Raw genomic sequence first — 21,363 nt, 5'->3', positions numbered from 1 at the left:
GTCACAGTCAAGCTGATTTGGATCATACGTATCTAATTAAAGGAAATTTAGCACCCATGTGACCATCAGAAAGTGATGGTTTGATAAGATGCTGAGCGCTGTGACTGTCAAGGGGGTCCTGGGGACAGCAGGATGACCATGAGCCAGCACTGGGCCCTTGTGGCCAGGAAGCCAATGGTACCTGGGGTGGGTTAGAAGGGGGTGGTCAGTAGGTCAGAGAGGTTCTCCTGCCCCTCTGCTCTGCCCTGGGGAGACCACACCTGGAATATTGTGTCCAGCTGTGGCCCCTCAGTTCCAGCAGGACAGGGAACTGCTGCAGAGAGTCCAGCGCAGGGCAACAAAGATGCTGAAGGGAGTGGAGCATCTCCCGGGTGAGGAAAGGCTGAGGGAGCTGGGGCTCTGGAGCTGGACAAGAGGAGACTGAGGGGGGACTCATTCATGTTTATGGATATCTAAAGGGGGAGTGTCAGGAGGATGGAGCCAGGCTCTTCTCGGTGACAACCAGTGATAGGACAAGGGGCAATGGGTACAAACTGGAACACAAGAGGTTCTACTTAAATTTGAGAAGAAACTTGTTCTCGGTGAGGGTGGCAGAGCCTGGCCCAGGCTGCCCAGGGGGTTGTGGAGTCTCCTTCTCTGCAGACATTCCAACCCGCCTGGACACCTTCCTGTGTAACCTCATCTGGGTGTTCCTGCTCCATGGGGGGATTGCACTGGATGAGCTTGCCAGGTCCCTTCCAACCCCTGACATTCTGGGAGTCTGTGGATCTTTTTTTGGCAGAATGCAGCAGGTGTTTTCTCCTTCCTCTGTTAGAGGAAAACTGAATTTGCAACCAGCAGAATTTCCCTGGGAGGGAAATTCCATCTTCTAGGAGCAGCTCTAATACAGGTTGGTTTGTGTTTTCCTGTGTTCTCTAGTTTGTTTTTTATCTCCTGATTCATGTCTTGTGGCTGGTCTGTCAAGGAATCAGCGTTCTGACCTGTCCATACAATATCTATAGATCCTGATGCACAAATGGAGGCTCAGATCCTGATTGAATGTAAATGCTAAATAAGCAGTGCTGAGATATATTCACATGAAATGACTGATGTAAACAAGTGTAACCAGCTTCTAACTGAAGAAAGACTTTTGATTATTGAAAATGATCCGTTACACAGTGAGGAAAAACATGAAGGTTGTTCATAAGATAAATATCTGGTCTGTAGATATAAACCTCTGTAGATATAACCCAGCTCAGTTCCTCATACGGGGCAGAGTTGAAATTCTTTACAGCGCAAACGGGTTGAGTTGGATGGGTCAGTTCTCAGGATTTGGTGTCGTTCCTACGTGAGCAGTTATTTTATCCCTTGGATTTTGGATTTTCTGTGTACTTTGATTTTCATGGGGAATGTTGTAGGGAAAGTGGGGACGGTCAAGCTGGGAAAAGAGGCAACACGACAAAAGTACTGAAAGAATTAGGTGGGAAAGAAGAGACAGAGGATGATGTGAAGTTAAACAAGTGTCAGCTCCGTTAAATTCTGAGTGATGCTCCGTTCTGTTGGTTCTGTCACCTCGTGCTGTTGTGACAGGGGAACCAAAGGAAAACACAGGAGTGCGACTGAAGTTTTCGCCCTGTCCTGTTTCACTATCACTTGAGTGACCTCGTCACCCGTCCCTGTCCCACATAAACCATCCCCGCTTTGCTGGGATCCCTACAACCAGCAGACTTTCGGGGGGAACACCGTTGTCGCTTCCCTGCCCCTTTAAAAGCAATCTCAGCGTTTCTGCATGCGAAGCCGTACCTCGATGGTGGCGTGCACATCTTTCCTAACCGCTTTCCTCAAGTGTGCATTTAGCGAATCAAGGCATGGATGAGCCCTGCTGCTCTCACAGCTTCTATTCCCCAGCCGCCCCTCGTGTTTTCCTCGGCATACAATAGCAGCAGTACCATCTTTCCTATCAGTATCTCCATTTCTTCTTGATAAGTGTCTTCCAAAAATATTCCCACCTCTGCGGATTGTTAACTATTCCCCGGTGGCAGACTCCCCCTGCACAGCTTTTAATGTAAAGAATCAGATGATTAAATATTTGACAAGCGCATTCAGCACTGAAATACTAATAAATTGCATTAGCTCTTGGGGCGGAGGGTTATTTTTTTGTCATTTTACCAGCAGAAAAGAGCGCTGATGCTTTTGGAGACGTGTGGGCAGAAAAGGTTACAGTTTTGCTGCATGTAAATGCAAGCAAGTCCTCTTTTCTTTTCAATAAGACTCTAATATAATTTGCAACCATTGTTAACTTGTCATACTCTCCCTTAACCCCCTCGGAAAAAGAACCCCAATAGTTGAAGAATTCAGTGTGTGCATATTAGCCTCACGCTTTTAAAATTCAGATCTTTATCATTGAGCAAACTTGAATAGCAGCTTCACTATGGCAAGAAAAATAAATCGTTGTATTGATGTTAAAGGAATCTTTGGGCCTGCTCGCTAGTTGCTGTTATAAATTACCCACTGTCCTGGTTTTGTTAAAAACAAGTTTCTCTTGTAGTGAATTTGCCTGTCAGCTAAAGCTTCATATCAGCTGCATTTTCCTGGAGAACCAGATACATGTTTTGATAACATAGCAATGGAATGAGAAGTTATTGATAAGCATGGATGGACATCTCGTGAGAAGGGCAATGAGAAACAGGTGACCAAGAAACTGACCAACTGTGTATAATGTCCCATTCACGTGATACTTCATATAAAAGTGGGAGATCAGGAGGATCTTGTCCCTTTTTTCCCTTTTCCCTATGGCCGACATTAGGAGAGCACCTTGCGAGTCGTCCCTGCGAACTGAGGCCAGTGACAGACTGAATCCAGCTCCGGTTGGCTGCAGAGTCCAGTCCAGGACTTCGGGTGCCGGTTCTGCAGTTGCTGAGACTTTCAAGATTGGTTTTGTATATTTTGTATTATTTTCTCTATTCTTATTAGTAGCATTAGTAAAACATTGTTAATTTTTCCAACTCTCTCCCCTCTGTCCTTCTTTCCCTCCCGATCTCCTGTGCTGAGTGGGAAGGGGGGAGAGCGAGGGGTAATAGTGGGAGAGGGGGTTAACAATACATCTGCCAGGGTTTTATTGTCACCCCGCAATCTAAACCCTCGACACGCACATTTGGAATTCCAAGTTTAAATCTCCTCTCTCCATTTCCATTCTCCCAGTGTGACAACTGTGTCTATTGTTCTCTGGTTTGCTGTGCTTTTCTGAGTGTGGTTTTCTGATGCAAAGCGAATTAGCCCAGCAGAACCCGGGTAGCTCTGCACACATATGTGCATTTATTCTGATTGCGAAGCAGCCGTGCTCACTCTTTCGAGCGGTTGTCCCGTACCTATGGCCCTGTTTCCACTAGTGCAAAGTGAATTAAACTGCGATCATTTGCTGGAAACCTCAGCCCGTCGTGGCGCCGCGGGGAGCGAGGCCGAGTGAACCCAGCGGTCAGTCTGTCGCTAAGGGGTCAGTCAGCTGGGTTCTGTTTGAAATCGCCATCGACTCGTTCCGCCACCTTGAGAAATTCATCGAGTTTCTCGCGTTTTCACATTTGCAAAACAGAGCAGGAGTTTATTAGGATGCCGGGTTAGCCGATCTATATGAATTGGGAAAAACATGGGAACATGAGGTTGTCAGAAACGAATACGCGTTATTGATGGGATGGCGTTGGTTCACAAATTGGCAGCCCAACTTAATTTGCTCCTAAGAGCAGCAGAACGAAGGGGATTCCTTCTGATATCCTGGGCCTCTGGTGTTGCTGAGAACTGGAAGAGAACTGGTCATCTGGCTGGTGCTTCACGGCCGCAAAGTGGCCGAGATCAGAATCACTTGGAGGGGGCAGTGGATAAAAGTGTGTAATTTCTTTTTAATATTCCTGGGGATGGACAGTTTAGCTTCATCCTAAATGAAAAATGGGCTCAACATTTCTTCAGATCTCTCAGGATTTATAGATGAATGCCGGGGAGGCTTGAGATGGCTTTGGTTTTGGGTTTCGGTGATAGTAGAGAGAGGATCCAATGTTCTACAGGTTCATGCATCACGTGCATTCCTGTCACAGAATCACAGAATCGACTGGGTTGGAAAAGACCTCAGAGATCATCGAGTCCAACCCTTGGTCCAACTCCAGTCCATTCACTAGATCATGGCACTAAGTGCCATGTCCAATCTCAGTTTAAAAACCTCCAGGGCCGGTGAGTCCAGCACCTCCCTGGGCAGCCATTCCAATCCTGACCACTCTCTCTGCAAAGAATTGCTTTCTAATCTCCAGCCTAAATTTCCCCTGGCAGAGTTGAAGCCCATGGCCCCTTGTCCTATTGCTGACTGCCTGGGAGAAGAGCCCAATCCCCACCTGGCTAGAACTGCCCTTCAGGTAGTTCTAGAGAGTGCTGAGCTCAGCTCTAAGCCTCCTCTTCTCCAGACTGAACAAGCCCAGCTCCCTCAGCCTCTCCCCATGGGGCTTGTGTTCCAGTCCCTTCCCCAGTCTTGTTGCTCTTCTCTGGACCTGCTCCAGCACTTCAGTCTCTTTCCTATCGGGTTCTTTGTGTTTGAGATGAGCCCCTTAATCCTTTTTTTCTTGAGCAAGACGAAGAATAAGTGGCCTGATCTGTAGATCCCGCAGGTAAAATGATTCTCACTTTAAGCGAAATACAGACTATATTATTTACAAAGAAAAGAGCGACTCATTGCTCACCGAACATTTTAAAAAGAGGGAACATCAGCTCCTCGCTTTTTTATGACCCTTGTACATCAGATTTGAATTATCTTAAAATATCATTTTATGTCTACGGATAAGCTTTTCTGTTTGTCCTCATCAAGATTATATTACGGCTCATTTGTTTGGATTAGAGAGGGAGTATCTTGAGCAAACCAAGAGGTGTTTTTATGGTGACTGGAGGGTTAATATGACAATTTGAAATTCGAGGTGAAATTTCTCCTGCATCTTGGGATGATTTAGGAACTTGGTGCCTCTGAAAGTCCCTCTGCCCTGTGTATTTCACGTTATCTAATCCGTTTGGTATGGGGCGGTAAGACTTAAACTAGCAGAAAATCATTAGATGATTTACAGAACGGTGCAAGCGCGCAGTGAGACCGCGAGGCTTCTTTTGGTGGTACGACATGATTTAATTATTCATCGCCGTTCAAAACATTTGTCTTGGTAAAAATTAAAATGATTGTGTCAGGCAGAAAATTGTGTTCCATGTTAATATTTGCTGTAAATGAACAAATGGCAGCGTGGCAGTTGATTCCTCTGCTAGGCCGGGAAAATGAAATACATTCCATGGGCTTTTTAATACACAGTAGTTTTTCAAAGCTAATAAGGAAATTCTACAAGCCTGCTTGTGCTTTATATTTTAACTTAAGGAAATCCGTCTCATTGTCTAGTGGAATTATTCTCTCTCTCCTTTCTCAGTGCTGGAATTCCTGCTTCTGAGTGGTTTTATGTGTGTCGGGTCCGTGTTGCCAAGTGTCTCATCTCCCCGGACAGATGACAATTCACACCGTCGCTGTTTTCTGTGGGTACCAAGGGGTTTGAGTGGCTTTTCCTGCGTGTTATCCCAGGGTTCTCGTGTCCATCGCTCCTGTGCAACTGGGATGGGAAACGCACCTTCCTTCTCTGCTTCGCCAGCTTTTTGTACCCGTTCCACATAGCAAGAGCACAACTCCAGCTTCCTAAGAACTTGTAATACCAGATGGATATGCATAGAGGATTTTATTTTTCATAAAAAATAGCTAAAATACAGTAGAAGCTGATCATGCCGGTCCCCAGACTGGATGTGCAGTGCATTCTGCTCTTATTAAACCTGCGGGACTGAATTTTGCTGCCCTGCAGATGTCCGTGGGGTAGAGAGCCAGCAGGACGTACAGACACGTACGGGACAGAGTTTGTCTGGCAGTGCAAAAAAACAATTAGAAACCTTGCACGTACTGTTGTATTTCCATTTTCTTTCCTTTCGTAAGCTGGTGTTTTGAACTTGTTTCTCCAGTAACCTGGTGTTCAGGCTTAGGATCCTGAGCCAGATAATCAGCTGCCTTTCACAGATTTCTCTATGTATTTTTTTTAAAGCCAGAAGGAACCTTTAGATAATCCAGTTTAGTCTCCTCTCTAGCTGAAATATCTCCCTTGTTAACCCTAGATGGAGCCCGGGGGTCTGTTTTGAGCCAATTCTGACGTCTTGCACCCGAGGATCCGGTGTTTCATGTCTCTTCAAAAGGAGAGAAGCCCCCGGGGTCAGGTTTAAACACTCCAAATGAGGACCCCGCGAAAGCGTGGGGATGTCTAGGAGTATTTCTGGAGTATTTCTGGAGTATTTCTGGAGTATGTGCAGTGGATCAAGGGGGAGAGATGGGGAGACGTTTCCAGCTGCCTGCGCTGCTCTAATCTCACCATTTGGGATAATCCACGGGAACATTAAAGCGAGCGAGACGGTTCCGTCCTGACGTGTCTGACCACGGCAAATCCAGCGCATCCCCTGGGCAGATGGGAGGGAGCGAGGAGGACAAACTAGATTAATGGTTGTGTTGGCCCATATGGCTTTCAGACCTTTGTTTGGAATCCCCTTAAGGTGATCAAACTCCTCCGGCATAAAAGGGATGAAGATTAAAATGGTTTCTGCTCGTTTTGACCTTGGTAGTTTCTAGAATGTTAGAAATAAAAGTATGTGCTGTGGTACAGTCTGATAAACTCTGGTTTTCAGGCTAAATGTGGTTCTGCTTGAAGGAAAAGATGGATACAAACCCTTCCCGTGGGAAGGGGAGGGAGTTTCTTACCTGTTCATATTACATGCAACCCTCGATAGATAAATATTCTTGTGGGGAAATCACGGCCCATTTGTGGACTGGGATACTGGGAATAATGTCTCTTCAGAGCTTGAGTACAGACTTACAATGTCTTTTGTTGTCAGCTATAGTCATCTTTGTTTCAAACCTTTAGTTACAATAACTCTTTTAATCAGGAAAGAGCATTTGCTTAATTACAGATCTGATATACTACGCAGCCAGGAATAATGATATTAATTAAATTTAACTGACAAAGCAATGTAACTAGCGTGCCACACCTGGTCTTCACTATTCATTTACTTGTATACTGTACAGGCAAGTGTCTGCTCTTACTCATTCCCTCCTTTTTTAAGATCCCTTTTTGCTGGGATAGCCTCGCATTTATTTCCATACGGTACCCTGCTTGTATGAGGAGGAAGAATTGGGGGATTTTGGCTTTCAACTTTACGTTTCCTCCCCAATTATGCTATTGTATCATATCAGGCACTTGCTGACATTTGAAATGCTTTGATATAACCACATAGCATGTCCTATGGAGAGTCTTTTTAGCCTTTAATGCTATGGTGAGCAGTTAGTTAACAACGAGGAAAATGGAGAGGCCTCTTGTACCTAAATTCTCATGATACATATTTGCTTGTCATCCTTTCAGTTGAGATTTTCATCATAATGTACATACACAGGTATAACGGGTCATATGTATGTATGTATATAAAACAGAGAAGTACTGAGGCCCATGTTATGTACATTTTAAGCCACGAGTTTCACAGTAAATGAGAGGATGCTTAATTACGTTCAGGCCTCAGAAATCAGTGAGGTCAACCCTATTTCCAAGCATTAAGCCTCAGTCACAAACCCAGAGATTCCTGGCGATGGCGTCATCTAAATCCATTCCTGTTATGCACAGACAATATCCCCTCTGCAGATTTGTTTAAAACTGGTAATACATTAAAAGCTTTTATATAATGAGAAGGAGCTGAGCGCGGAGTTTTTCTGTGTGTTCTTTATGAAGTGTTTTATTTGTCACACAGGTTCCATACACGGCGCTGTGTCTGCGGTGGAAGTTTTGCGAGTCTCTTCCATAGGCAGCACCGTAAAATCACAGTGACTCTTCTCTGATAGAGCTCGTTTAGGAACCACTGATCAATATAAAGAATTGGTGGTTGCTAGGATAAAAGGTGTTTCCTGTAGTAGAGTTTTTAGTATAATATATGAAGATTAAATATAGCATGTTGACAGATTAGTAGTGTTTTCGTCCCTCCTTTCTTAGGGCTAATTTTTTGATAGTTTCCTCAGCACAGCACCACCTCTGGCTGCAACCCGCTTTAGGCAATGGGAGAGGAAATGAGGCAACAGTAACGAGCAACCGCTGCGATCCTGTTATTCCACACCCAGGTAGCTGGTTCACAACAGATAAAGATGTATGTAAAAGTCAGCTGCCGGAGTTGATTTCCTTTACTCTTTAAATGGGGAAACATAGCTGTCCTGGGGCTTAAGTACAGAACACGCAGGCGTTTATTCTGTGAAGTGTGGGACCAGACACCTTCTGTCATTCAGCCCCTATTCACTTATCCCCGAGAGCCTCACTGGAACTAGAGATGCCTTTGAGTATCATCTCCATTACAATGGGAAAATGTTCCCAACATATTCCTTTTTAATTTCTATCTTATTCCTAGCAACATCTGTTTGCCAGTAGTTCTCAGAATTACGCTATTAACATTCCCTTCTTTGAGAATATCTGCTTATTTACAAATTTGAAAAACTTTAAAACTAGAGATACATCTTTTTCTGAAGCGGTGCTGACAGTTGTAATTAATTCTCTGTCCAGGCTTGTTTGCGCTGCCAGCAGGTTGTTCTCAGCGTTTAGAATTTTAATTATATTCTTATAAACTAATTGGAATGAATAGGTGTTTAATTTAATTTTTGCATAGATCGGGAATGTGTTTTCCCCTTTCTCGCCCTATTGATTTTTAGCACAGTAGTAAATACGTTCTTTGTTAGTGCCACAAAGTTTGAATCTAGAGAGGTACCTTTTCTATATGATTCCCAATGCGTTCAGCCCAAGGTGTTTGTTTTCACAGCTCGGAGTATTAAACCCATAACATCGGAGTTTGTAATGGAACAATTCAGTGTTAGCTATAGCAACACTGCTTATGCACATGACAAATCTTTAGTGTTTGCCGCTCATCTGATTAATCCCACAAACACAGTTTGGGGAGTTTTCTGTCAGACTTTTTCAAGGAAGCATATGGATTCCGCTCCCGCGTCCCATCTGTCTGCGCATCCTGCGTCTTCACGGCAGAGCACAGTGGTGAGATCATGAATTTGGGTGGGCCTGTTTGCTCAGTGTTTCTTCACTCTACCAGGTTTTGTTTCTTCAGACTATAAACATGGTAGCACCAAAACAGGCTCCTTGCTGGCGTCAAATCTACAGGTGTATTCACATGCTTCTATAAAATCCATCAAAGTCGGGGATCTGAGGAGCTCTTGTTGTGTTAAAAGTTCGATTGCATTAGCAACAGCCTACCCACTGCATTTAGAAATGGCTGCTGTGCACTGCCCCGGATTGTTTGTTTTCCTGTAGCAGAAATTCTCCATTTCCTAGAGTAGCACGTGGAATTGTTTCATCCAGAAGCTTCTGTGGAAGGTCTGAGTGTTCAGGAGGGACGTGACAGGGTTTGGTGTGTAGGCCTGTGAGCAGGCCTGCGACTCCATGTCACGGCTGAGGGAAGGGATTCTCTCTCTACATGTGTGTGTGTCTATTACCAGACAAAAAATATTAGTTGTTGGACTTAGGACATGTGTAAGTTGTAGCCTTGACAGTGCCGTGGAGGTCAGGCCAACACTTGGAGCTGACGCGCTCTTGTATGAGCTTGAAAATCAGGCAGGTGAACTCAACCAGGTTTGGGACTGAAGGTGGAAGTGTCTCCACGCTGCAGAATTAACAGCAGCGTGTTCGGCTCTGGAGGTACCATTTCCAAACTAGTTTGCCTACTTAGTATTTTTGTTCCGTGTTTTTGACACATCACAGATGGCTAAACCTGGCTACTATTTACCTGTGTACTCAAATCATACTAATTCCAGCCACCTTGCCCTGCAGCTCGGCTTTAGGTACTCTGTTGTTCAAACCAGATGCGTGTGTGCAAGCATCCAAAAACTTGGGAAAATGAAAAATCCAAGTCAGAACTGAGCGGCTGTGCCGTCCCCAGCTCCCAATAACACACACAGCTGTTGTGTGTCGCCCATTTGACCTTTCCGTTGCTTACGGTCCCAGCTCTGGAGTGGAGAGCCATTAAATGTGTATGTATTCAGTGTGTATATGTCCTTTTCAAAGTTACTGGGTTGTTGATTTTGTTTCCTTGTCAGAACGATCACAGATAGTGCATCTGTTTGAGTTATAACAGTGAGGGTCAGGACTGATAACAGACTATTTTAAGCTACTCTTAACAACAGCCTGTGAAACCGCAAGGTTGTGTGAAAGATAGCAATCGAGGTTTATGGAACTGTGGAGTGAATTATTAACTTGACGCTTCTAGCCCAACATGACAAATAAAATTCTATTGCAAAAAGATACTCGGTTGTGTCAGGCATCGATTTTTGAAGATGTCTAACAAATGGCTTCTGGGTAAGCACACTATCGTTCTTAATTTGTCTGTCTGGTCAGTGAAGTTGAATGGAGAGTCACCAAATAAAATTACCATTTTCTTTCAGTCATTATCTGTGCTTTCTTAATAAAAAACTTGCAAGCCCCACTGATTTCGATGCATAGTATAGACCTACACACATTTCAGATGTATTTATTTCAGTTTCCTGCTGAAGTCACCGAAGGACCATGAATCAACTCCAGATGTGGCAAAACATAAGGGTATAACCCACTTTTCTGTCGTGTGTATTGCACATGATGATGGAGCCGCCGTCTGTCAGGGCTGGAGGAGCGCTTTTATCAGCCGCACAGATTTATTTCATAAAGGAAATCATTAGAAGCTTTAAACTTGGAGGCATCTTATCCTACAGAGGTACAAGGAGTTTTTCATAATAGTTTGGTAGATGAGAGACTGAGGAACGAGATGATTAATTACTTTCCAGATAGCATTGTACTTGCAGTTTGCGGTGCTACAAGTGAGGGAGGGGATGCAGAAGTGCTGGGTTGAAATAGAGACGTAAAGGCTGGTTTTCCATCACAGTCACATCTCATTGTTCATTCTCATTGCTGTGCGCAGAGTATGAGAGAGACTGTAATTCACTGCTCTGAAGCATCTGTATTGTTTGTAACTAGTGGCATGAATTAAAAATGGAAGCGCGTCTTTGGCTTTTCATGTTCAAAGAGGGTATTGTCACAACTTTCTTCATCATAGTGGCTTGAAATCTAGTTTAAACTTTACTCTCTTCCATGTGTGAGGCTCAGGATAATTCCAGCCCGGTGTTAGACGCTGGGTTGGCATCGGCATTTACATTGTTGGCTCTTTATAGTCAGTATTCTGAATTTCTGAGTTGATCTAATGGACAGAAAGGGATTTGGGAGGGATAAAAGATAATATTTTCAGTTGTGACTTATGACCAGATTTGAAAACGCTCGAGTATCCAGTGCTAAACAAAATAGATCTAAAATTCATTTCTCGTTCACGTTGACTGCTTTTGCACTTGCTTGTGGTTGTCTAGCAATCTGTATTATCCAATACAGCAAATATGACTCGGTGTTCATAGGAGCCATTAACTGACAAGCCAGGGGCTCCAAGTGCCTAACTATTTTAGTTTGGTTTGGGTTTTTACCCTGATTTTGAGGAGCTAAAGCCAGGTGAGTCCTCTCCGCAGCTTCGTCTGCTCTAAGGAGATTGTGCGCTAAGGCCGGCATTCCAGAAACTGCTTCTGTTCTAAGGAGCACGCATCTGTATTTTGCTTAATCTTCTGCATTGCTGTTCCCATCGTCTGTTTTATATCTTGCCCTGTGGCCGGTATTGGAGATCTTTTGTTGCAGAAAACTGTTACCGCATTGAGAATAGCGGTACAACCTCCGCATGCTCAGAATATCATTATGGAAGCTACAGAGGAGTTCATGTACTCAGGATTGAGAGAGGAAAAAAAGCGTTGTGAACAATTTTCATTGCAAGTTTCATTATAATGCGTGGTAGGAAGGCGTTCGTGTGCCCTGTTCGCATGATCTGCTATTAGTGCTAATCATTCCTCTCCCTGAAATCCAACCGTTTGTCAGATGCGCGTATTCACTGCTTGGTTTGTGAAGGTTTTGAGGGTGGTGGAATGGTTTGTCAGTCGTGCTATTCTCTTTTTGTAAGCTTTTCCTACAGAAAAATTGCCAAATGTTGTAATAGATGAGCGGAAATACAGACAATTTCAGAAGGTTCAAATTTACCTTTTCAGTCCTGCAGAATGCCGAGGTGACATCCGTGAACTCCCCAGCGTTCTGGAGCCGAATCACCCAACATTTCTGCCCCTTTCACTTCCATTTTCTTCACAACCTCCTCATCACGTCCAGCAGCAGCTGGGAGGAAAGGTACCACAAAGATGGCAATTAAACCTCTGGGATCTGCAGCCAAAAGAGAATTGGCAGCCCTGGGTACCTGGCAGGAATGGGAGCAGGGTTGGTTCTCCTGCGTGTAAACTCACCACGAAGGCCAGATTGTGATACAACTGCCCCCGTTGTTCCCGCACCAGCCTCTCTTGAAACCCTGAATAGATGAGTTCAGGCTGTTGTGAATCTTACACAATGGGTAAATGCTGCTAAAGACATCTCACCGTTGTTCCTTCCCAAAGATTACGTCTTGTCTTGAACGTTAACAGCCGATATAGTCCTTGGTATTTATATTCACTTCTATTCTCGGTTGATTTTACATAATCTCGTGAAGCCTTTTTACTTTTATGTAAAAGGAGATTACTATGGTTAGCGACAACTGACGCCAGCACAGATAAAATGGCTTAAAATAGTTGATAGAAAGGCCGAGAAAGACGGTAGCTTGTCTGGAGGAATAGAGCATGTAGAAAGTTGCTCGGCATTTACAATGTATTTGTAACACGGGTAATCTGAGTTCCTCCCACTGCCCCCAGGTGTTTTGGCTTAAGATCTTGTGATCTGGGATTTTATTTATTATTTTCCTGAATTTTCCATTGCTTTCAAACACGAATCAAAAGCCTTTGCGCTGTCAAATGTCTCCCCGGTATATTTGAAAAATAGTTGGCGTGTGATACAGTCCCTTCCAATTTCACATGGAGATAGAAATAAGAAGAGGAGTTTTGAATTGTTCGTTGAACAGACTAATTTTGCTGTTCCTCCCCACCCTTGTGAAGCAGCTGGAAGACGCTGATTAAGCTCGACGGTCACCGCTAAGACCAGAGATGTAAATTGTACGTTCATCCTGAAGAAGCCCTTGGTGATAGCAGCATATTGGCCTCAGAACTGTACATATTCTCCTCTCACGCGCGCCGGTCAGGTTAAATTAGCACAGCAAAATACAGTCACGCTATGTTTGCATGTCATACATTTGCATGCCTGAGCCTCCCTGTTTAAATGACGTGTTCTTGGTGATATTTGGGATCAGCAGCGGAATGGCCACGTGGTTTTGCGGGATTGACATGAGGAACGAGCAGTATTACAGACACATATGTATATATATTTATTCTCCGGTACGGGCGTTAGCTTCACGGAAGCAAATGGAATTCTCCATTATTCTATTAGCATTGCTGGGAGAATTGCCACGACCGTTTGACGGGGTTAAAGCGTGTCTCTGTCAAACGGAGATGAATCCAGCTCTTCTGAGATCCCCAGCTGAACGTGCTGCCCACAACAGCACGTGAAATGTGTCTCGAGTCGTGGATTTTCAGGGCTTTTTCACAGGTGACTTCTTGGCTACAAGAGGAAAGAAGGGAAGTACCTCTAGGTTTATATTTCATAATACTCTTCACAATTTTGAGATGAAAACTCCTGGATGCTTTCCCCGCTGTTGCGTCCGTACGAGGGCCAGAGTAAAGCGGATTTGGTGATGATTCTCATGTTTGCATAGTTTGTTTTTGTTGCGATGGGGCTGACTTGATAAATTGGAGTCAGGCCAGAAGGTGCTTGTGTCATGACAGGGTTTGTAGCGCTGAGGGAAGTATTTATGTCGTGCAATGTAAAGCATTTGTCATTTTGCAGTTCTTCCTCGCGGTGCGTGCCAGCCTGCCTGCTGCAGGTTGAATTAACGTGTGCCCCACTTAAATGCTTTACAGTCGAGTAATTGTCACTGGTAACACAGTGTTGTTTTTAAGTTGTTATTATGCAGGCAGAAGCCCATATGTCATACAAAAATTGATACGCTGCATTATGTATACTACTGCCAAATTAACTCGGTGTAGTATTTGTCTTGTTAAGAACCAGCTATTGTGTCATAAACAAATGCGTCTCCTCAATTTTCCTTATTGAAGAGAGAAAAAACCCCACCACCCTCCCCCAGGAGCTGAGGTCGGGTTGAATTGCAAACAAATAGCTGGACTTTAATTATTAGCGTTCATCCAGGACATCGTAGGCTAGGTCCTAATAATTAAGAGGGCATTAATTAAAAATTAATAAAAGGAAATACGCAAGGACATGGTAGGCTTTTTTTTTTCCATGCAATTAATAAATCTACTTTGAATAATTGGGAGGTGGAGAGTAATTAGCTGAGCCAGGTAGCTGGCTTTGGAGGCAGTTTGCACACAGGCTGCGCCTGGTTCCTTTGAGGCTTGTTCTCCGTGTGTAAACAGGTTCAAGAGGGCGATTTATTGTTGAGTCGTGTACTGTTTCATTCTATTCTTCCTTTTGTGTCTGTTGGCTGTTCTCTTTGAATGAATATTCAGTTCTGAGAAAGCAGAGATCTGGCTGACGACGCTGGGTAATGGCTGTTTTGGTGTGGGAGCCGGATGCAGAGCCCAGTGAGTGTCTGACAGACCAGGACACACGGGGAATCGGGCCTTGAACATTTAAATTCCAGGCCAATTCCTCCTCTCAATGCCTTTTCTGTTCTTCCCGGAGATCATCCCAACTGAGGTGCTTTCTTCATCCTGACCATTCCCAATTACCTGAGGTAGACACAGATAATTTACGGGTCCGGTTCCATTGCAGCGCTTTCTCTCGCAGTGAGGTGGAGAGCAGGAGCAATAGGTTGTAGTGAGACCTGAACCAGGGAGATGCTTTACAAGCCTCACGTGGCTCTTTTTCGTTAACTTTGCTCATTTACAGTGAGGCTTTTATGTGTTTCTTCTTGGTGATAATACTGAAAACGGTGGAGTAAAAGAGTCCAGTGTTTAATCAGGAGAGCAGCTCATTCTAAACCACTGAAAGATTTAAGGCTGAAGGCAAATTCCTGCTTTTGCTCACTTAAAGAACGCGACAACAGCACCGAACTAAAGAAGGCTGAACACGTCAGGCTTGGACTAACAAATGTCTGCTCTGAAACAGGTTTTACCCCACCAGCTGGGGGTGGGACGGCACCAGATGAGCAGTCGGTTGCAGAACAGAATATACTTTCCACGTGGAAAGCTCGAGTGCAGTTATGAGTCACCTGCAACCCCCCGATCGTTTGAGTGATCAAATTTCCTTCCCGTCTAGTGGCTTTTCTTCATTTATCCATTTATCTAGAAAATATGAAACCGCAATGCATAACCAAATACATAACCAGTGACCATGATACGCACGGCAGCGGTGATTTCCAGAGATTCATAGTGCTCCGTGCCCAAAATTCCAGATTGCAGGTATAATTAGATATAATTACACTGTTTCAAGAGAGGGATGTTAAAGAGTTCTTCAACTGATCAAAGATGATGACTTTTAAGATTAAACTCTGACTTTTTACATTCTATCTGAGAGACATTTTAATAACATATTCATTTTCTCCTTTATGTTTCCATATAATTTTACACACCTGCAATGGCGTGTGTGTTCTAGCAATAGCGCAGCCTCTCCGATATTAACAGCACCTGATGGCTCTTGTAACGGTGAACAGAAGCAACAGCCACCTGTGGATTAACAAAGCGAACGGGGCAGTTGCTGTTGCTTTGTAGCCGAACGAACGTCACCTGGCGCGTGTGGTTTAGCGGTTAGAGCAGAGGATCCTCTGTTTTCGTTGCAGGCTCTGCCGAGCAGCGCTGAGATTTTACACAAAGGCTTGGAACTCTCTGCTCCAGCTCTTCTGCGGCCGTCAATGGTGAGTGGTCGTCTCAAAAATTCAGCCTTATTACTAATGAATGTGCAAAGTGTTTCTTTCTTCGGGTACAGGACAGAGTTCTTTTGCAGCTTTGTTGTCTTGGAAGAGTTTTGGAGCTTACGGCTTAGTTTGGTACCTCTAAGGAGATTTTCCTTCCTTAGCCGAAATGTTACATCATCCCGATGGGTTATTTTGGAATTGATGCAAATAATGGGATGGGCTTCAGTTCGAGCAAACATGATGCTTTCAGAACATAGTTTGGACACAATGTATATTTGATGAAAGTTTTGATTGCTAAAGAATCGGTGATGTTGTTCAGTGAAAGATGCGATTTTAAGTGCGGTTTTCTTTACGCTGAGCCAATTAAACTATAGCTGTTGTATTCCTTAATTTACACCAGATACCATATTCAGCAATGGAGTATACAAACCAAAACTGTAGCAGTAATTAAATGATGTTTGCTTTGTCTTTAAAACATACAATCAAATGGAAAACAGTTGGAGATCTGTTGTGTGCTCCATGCAAAATGTGAAACCATCTTTCTGTACCCGTCATGTACGGTACAGAACCGAAGCAGATCCCTTCCTTGGACTGAGATACTCAATTAAGGCCTTTGTAAACGTGCTGATGAGTACGCTAATTGGTTTGTAAGATGTGGAGGAGGGCCAGCTGTTGTGTCGTGACCCCCAGGACAAGATGGTTTGGGCTTCTGAGACTCTTCCTTTGCATCTCATAGGGGCCCAGAAAGCAAATCACCTTTGGAAAGAATTGGGAACGTTGGCAACTCTAAAGTTTTTGTATAGGATCTACTCTTCCAAGATAGATAGTTAGGCATGGAAAAACATTTCCTACTGAATTTTCAGAGGCTTTTTTCCTTCTGATTCAGTAGAGCGTAGCCCTAGAGATGTAGCTTTTAATGGCAAAGGAGTTTTGCTCGGCACGGTGGCACTCGGTGTCCGGAAGGCTTGTTGTTACTGCGTTTGGCCTTCTTGGAGAGTTGCTGTTTGTTTTGGTATGGAGGGTTCTGGCAAATTGTTTGTATCTCCAGTTGCTGGGTTTTGTTTAAATGAAACAAAAATGGAATCTTTGCCACATCACACCTTTTGGCTGTGGAACTGTATGTGAGACGAGTGGTGTTGTTCATAATTAATGTATTGAGAAGCAACATGAAGTGGCTTGTCTGTGATTGTTCATTAAGCTGCTGGCGAAAGCTTGGAATAAAATCAGGAGATCTTGAGTTTGCATCCCTTGCCCTTCCAACAGCTCATTCTTTTTATTTATTTCTTTATTCCTAAAGGTTTCCATTCCCAGCATCTCTGAAAATCACTTCACTTGCCGTTTAGTAGTATTGACATTGCGCTGTTGCTGGCACCTGAGTAACTCAGGTAGCACACGTGTGAGTAAATGTTTGCACACTCGCGGAGTTAAATCTGCATAAGCTCCCGGTGGGGATCACAGATGGGCTGTTTCTTGTGTTGATGAGGTTCTCCCCTTCATTTCAAATGATAGGCAAGTGCGGTCTTAAACCATTTCATTTCCAGTTCAGGGAAATGCTTTTGTTGTAGCAATGAACAAACTGGAAACTCTTTTGGCAGCTCACGCATCTTCACGTGCCAAGAATTGTTTCCCTAGAATATACTTTTAATGCTCACTGGATTGATTTGGGGATACAAGTGGAATAGTGTGATGTAGGACAGAAAGTGTCTCCCCTGCATTTGGGAACAGTTTAAAAAGTGCCTTGAGATGTACTGAGCTGTATTAGAGTTAAGGTATTCTTGTCAATTTTCTTGGCTTATCAAGTAGCTAAAAGACTGATGTTAATAGCTTTAATTGCACTGCAAACCGTCAATCTCCTAACAAGTGAAGTGCTTTGGATGCCACAGTTGTCTCACTTCGAACTGCCTTGGCTTCCCTGCCATGCTTTTAAAAACAAAATTACTCTTTCTCAGTACTTGCTCCTGAATCTGTTTGTATATCTATACACACACTGTCTACACGCATTTGTAAAACGTATATTTCCATTGGCTGTAACGTGGCAAAAAGGAAACTTGGCATCACTAGAAGTCGCAGATCAATAGATTCGATCAATAGCGATAATTATTGAAATCATAAGAATGGTGAATAACTCTGGGCTGTAAACACTTTGGAAGTGAGATCTTGGGAGCTTTTCCTGTATTGAAAAAGCCAGAAATGTGAGTCGAATTAACATAATTATTATGAAGTTTAGACCCTGTAACATAGATAATTTTCTTCATCTGTGCTAATGGTGGCTTTGTACATGGGTTATAGCGATTTAATCTGTTTTCTGTACGTAAAGAAAGGGTAGATACAACCATCTGAAAGGGCTTTGGGTGCACACTGCCATCAAACGGGTCCGTGCTCTGTGTGACGGAGACATTGAAACTACAGCTGCGCTGGAGCAGAGTCGCACCCCTGGGAGCTAAAACCTTCGTTCTGTGAGATATGCAGCAGAGGCTCTGACATCCGACAGCATTTGAGCGGTAAAATCGGACCATCTTTTTGTTGTTCCTTATGCAGGTGTTGGGCTTTGAGATCAGAAACTAAATAGTGCCGAATTCTAATGTTTTATAGTGCCCAACGTGGGGCTCGACAATGTTAAAACTGGTGTCGGGGGCAGGCAGACGTTCCGTTCAAGTCAGTGCCGTGCCTGGAAAGAGCTTGCAGCTCCGCATTATTAGTGGTGTTCTGCTGGCTTGCTAATTCATCGTTGGGTTTATGTTTAGCAGCAGCATTTCTTTTCATAGTTAGATTGTGAAGTTCTGAGCAGCGCAGCTTTGAAAAGGAGGCGGAAGGAAGAAAAAGCAGGGCAAAAATAGCAATTTCCCTCTGTCCTTTTCCAGCTGACTGCTTGCAAGTGGTCCCAAGGCATCAATTAATTCTGGAGCAACGTTCTCCACATGGCCAGTGATCCACCGCATGGATTCGGTTCCTCGGGTGCCAACAGCAGAGTTGGGAGCATTAGGATGATGGATTTATCTCCATCTTGAAGGGCTTCCATTTGAAAGTCACAGCTTGTTGTGGAGGAATGCTTAACCCTCTTATCTCCTGGAATAAGCACCAAAAAGGTGCTAAACCCACAGAAATTTGCACCTGGGCACAAATAAAAAATGGAAAGTTTGATTTGGTGAGAGTCCTAGAAAGGGAGAAGACGACAAAGGAGAACTTACGTGGGCCACCTTAGTGTTTGTGTTCGTTTCCACTTGGCCCCGTTCAGAACTGACACAGAGAACTAGTTGATGGCAGAGGATTAAAATAAAAGCCATACAGTCATATTCTGTGGTATAAAATAACTTGGATAATGCTCACCTCCATCCCTGGGAAACTGATGGAACGACTTCTCCTTGGTGCCATCTCAAGGCATATCAGGGATAAGAGGGTCATTAGGGGCAGTCAACATGGCTTCACCAAGGGGAAGTCGTGCTTGACCAACCTCATTGACTTTTTCCTGCCCCTCTGCTCTGCCCTGGGGAGACCACACCTGGAATATTGTGTCCAGCTGTGGCCCCTCAGTTCCAGCAGGACAGGGAACTGCTGCAGAGAGTCCAGCGCAGGGCAACAAAGATGCTGAAGGGAGTGGAGCATCTCCCGGGTGAGGAAAGGCTGAGGGAGCTGGGGCTCTGGAGCTGGACAAGAGGAGACTGAGGGGGGACTCATTCGTGTTTCCAGATATCTAAAGAGGGAGTGTCAGGAGGATGGAGCCAGGCTCTTCTCGGTGACAACCAGTGATAGGACAAGGGGTAATGGGTTCAAACTGGAACACAGGAGGTTCCACTTAAATTTGAGAAGAAACTTGTTCCTGGTGAGGGTGGCAGAGCCTGGCCCAGGCTGCCCAGGGGGGTTGTGGAGTCTCCTTCTGTGCAGACATTCCAACCCGCCTGGACACCTTCCTGTGTAACCTCATCTGGGTGTTCCTGCTCCATGGGGGGATTGCACTGGATGAGCTTGCCAGGGCCCTTCAACCCCTGACATCCTGGGATAGTATAACAGCCCAAGCTTTAAATTCCATATGACATTAAGGCAGTGCTGCCTATGTGAATTCCTGGTGTTCGGTTGGAAATAAATATGTTTAGTGGTTTCTTATTTTTCTCTCCTTCACTTATTCTTTCAGTGGTGCATGTGCACAGAGTTGACAATTGCAGTGGTTAAATATGAAACACGTGCTGCTTTTCCCCTGCAAACCATGGTCTTGCATGCACTGTATCAGTTTATTGAGTGTCCTAGAATATTTTACGGATTCCAGCTGATTGTTCTCATTATCCATTGTGTGCCATTGAAGAAGAAAGCAGTTCTATTAATTTAGAAGTCTAACACATTGAAAAGCACAAACAAAAAGTGATTTTACTGTCCCTCCAGTTGTTCAGCAAAACCCTTTGCAGCTCCATTTATTTCTTAAAAATCAAAATGAATGATGTGTTTGAATACCAGATGGGGACATAAAGTATACTATTCATTAGAGATGTCAGTATTAATTGAATAATATAAATGATTAATAATCGTCCAGCTTCGAAAATTAGAATTTCAATTCCAGGTCATTGATTTTTTTGGGGTTTTTTTTTAAATACCTACGTTGAATCAGTTAAAATTAACATTGTCATTATCAGCTTCTGGCTATTAGAGCTGATGGTAATGCTTGTTTTTTATATTCCTCCAAAATACTTGAGGCATAGTTGCTGTCTAGACACGATCATTTTCTATTCAATCCCAAATTGTTCGCAGTGTGGTTTCTGGTGGTAGAAATACCATGAAATGAAACAGCGATCCGTGCAATCTCAGGCGGAGGAGAATGCACTTAGAACGGCAAACACGGTTCAGCTTTTCCTCTAAATTAAATTTGGTGCGTTAGTTATTTATGACCAGATAGCAACAAGATGTCCAGCATCGTCAGGATACAAGGCATTCGTGTTCTTTCCCTTTTTATGGGGCAAAAGACAATACAAAGAAAAGATCTCAGCAACGTGTTGTGACTGCGTCCCGTGCTGATCGATACAACCTCGGTCTGCCTGATCTCAGCTTTAGTTTGGTTTCTTGATTCTCTGCAGATGTTCGTGTCTCTTTTCTCCTTCAGGCCTCATCCCAGCCAGTGTGTGGAAAAGCAGACTTTGAGGAGTTTAGGACACGTGGCTTCAACGTAGAGCGCAGTGCAATAATGTTCACCCCGTGGTCTTTATCAAGGGTACAGTACAGACGTTGAGACGGCATTGAGACTTTGGAAAGGACAAGCAGGAGCGAGCGTCTTTTGGCTTTTGGACCAGAAATTAGTCTTAAAACCTATTAAAAAGACAGAAATAAATTGGTCAGATTTATTTAAATAGCAAATAGATCGGAATTTGGGCATCTCTATGAAGATACAAGCAGGAAAACAAGCAGAGCTCCATTTCAGGTAGATTGAAC

General features: G+C 43.9%; 1 protein-coding gene across 9 annotated transcripts in view; it reads left to right on the top strand.

Annotated features, from left to right (window-relative positions):
- The window catches only part of LRRTM4 (leucine rich repeat transmembrane neuronal 4), a 308,260-nt gene that overhangs the window by 242,775 nt on the left and 44,122 nt on the right, over positions 1-21,363 (top strand). For 4 of the 9 annotated variants that reach the window (XM_065041045.1, XM_021280913.2, XM_021280915.2 and 1 more), the window contains one exon: positions 15,877-15,951. The exons of 4 other annotated variants lie outside the window; for them this stretch is intronic. In XM_065041045.1, the coding sequence (XP_064897117.1) occupies positions 15,877-15,951 (75 nt within the window). Of the gene's footprint in view, positions 1-15,876; positions 15,952-21,363 lie in introns of those variants that run through there. One more of the 9 variants, XM_021280942.2, reaches the window with a different exon arrangement.

Source organism: Columba livia, chromosome 25 (genome assembly GCF_036013475.1).
Source record: "Columba livia isolate bColLiv1 breed racing homer chromosome 25, bColLiv1.pat.W.v2, whole genome shotgun sequence".
Classification (NCBI taxonomy): domain Eukaryota; kingdom Metazoa; phylum Chordata; class Aves; order Columbiformes; family Columbidae; genus Columba; species Columba livia.
The sequence above is the reverse complement of the archived record's forward strand: the minus strand, read 5'-3'. Positions and strand labels throughout refer to the sequence as shown.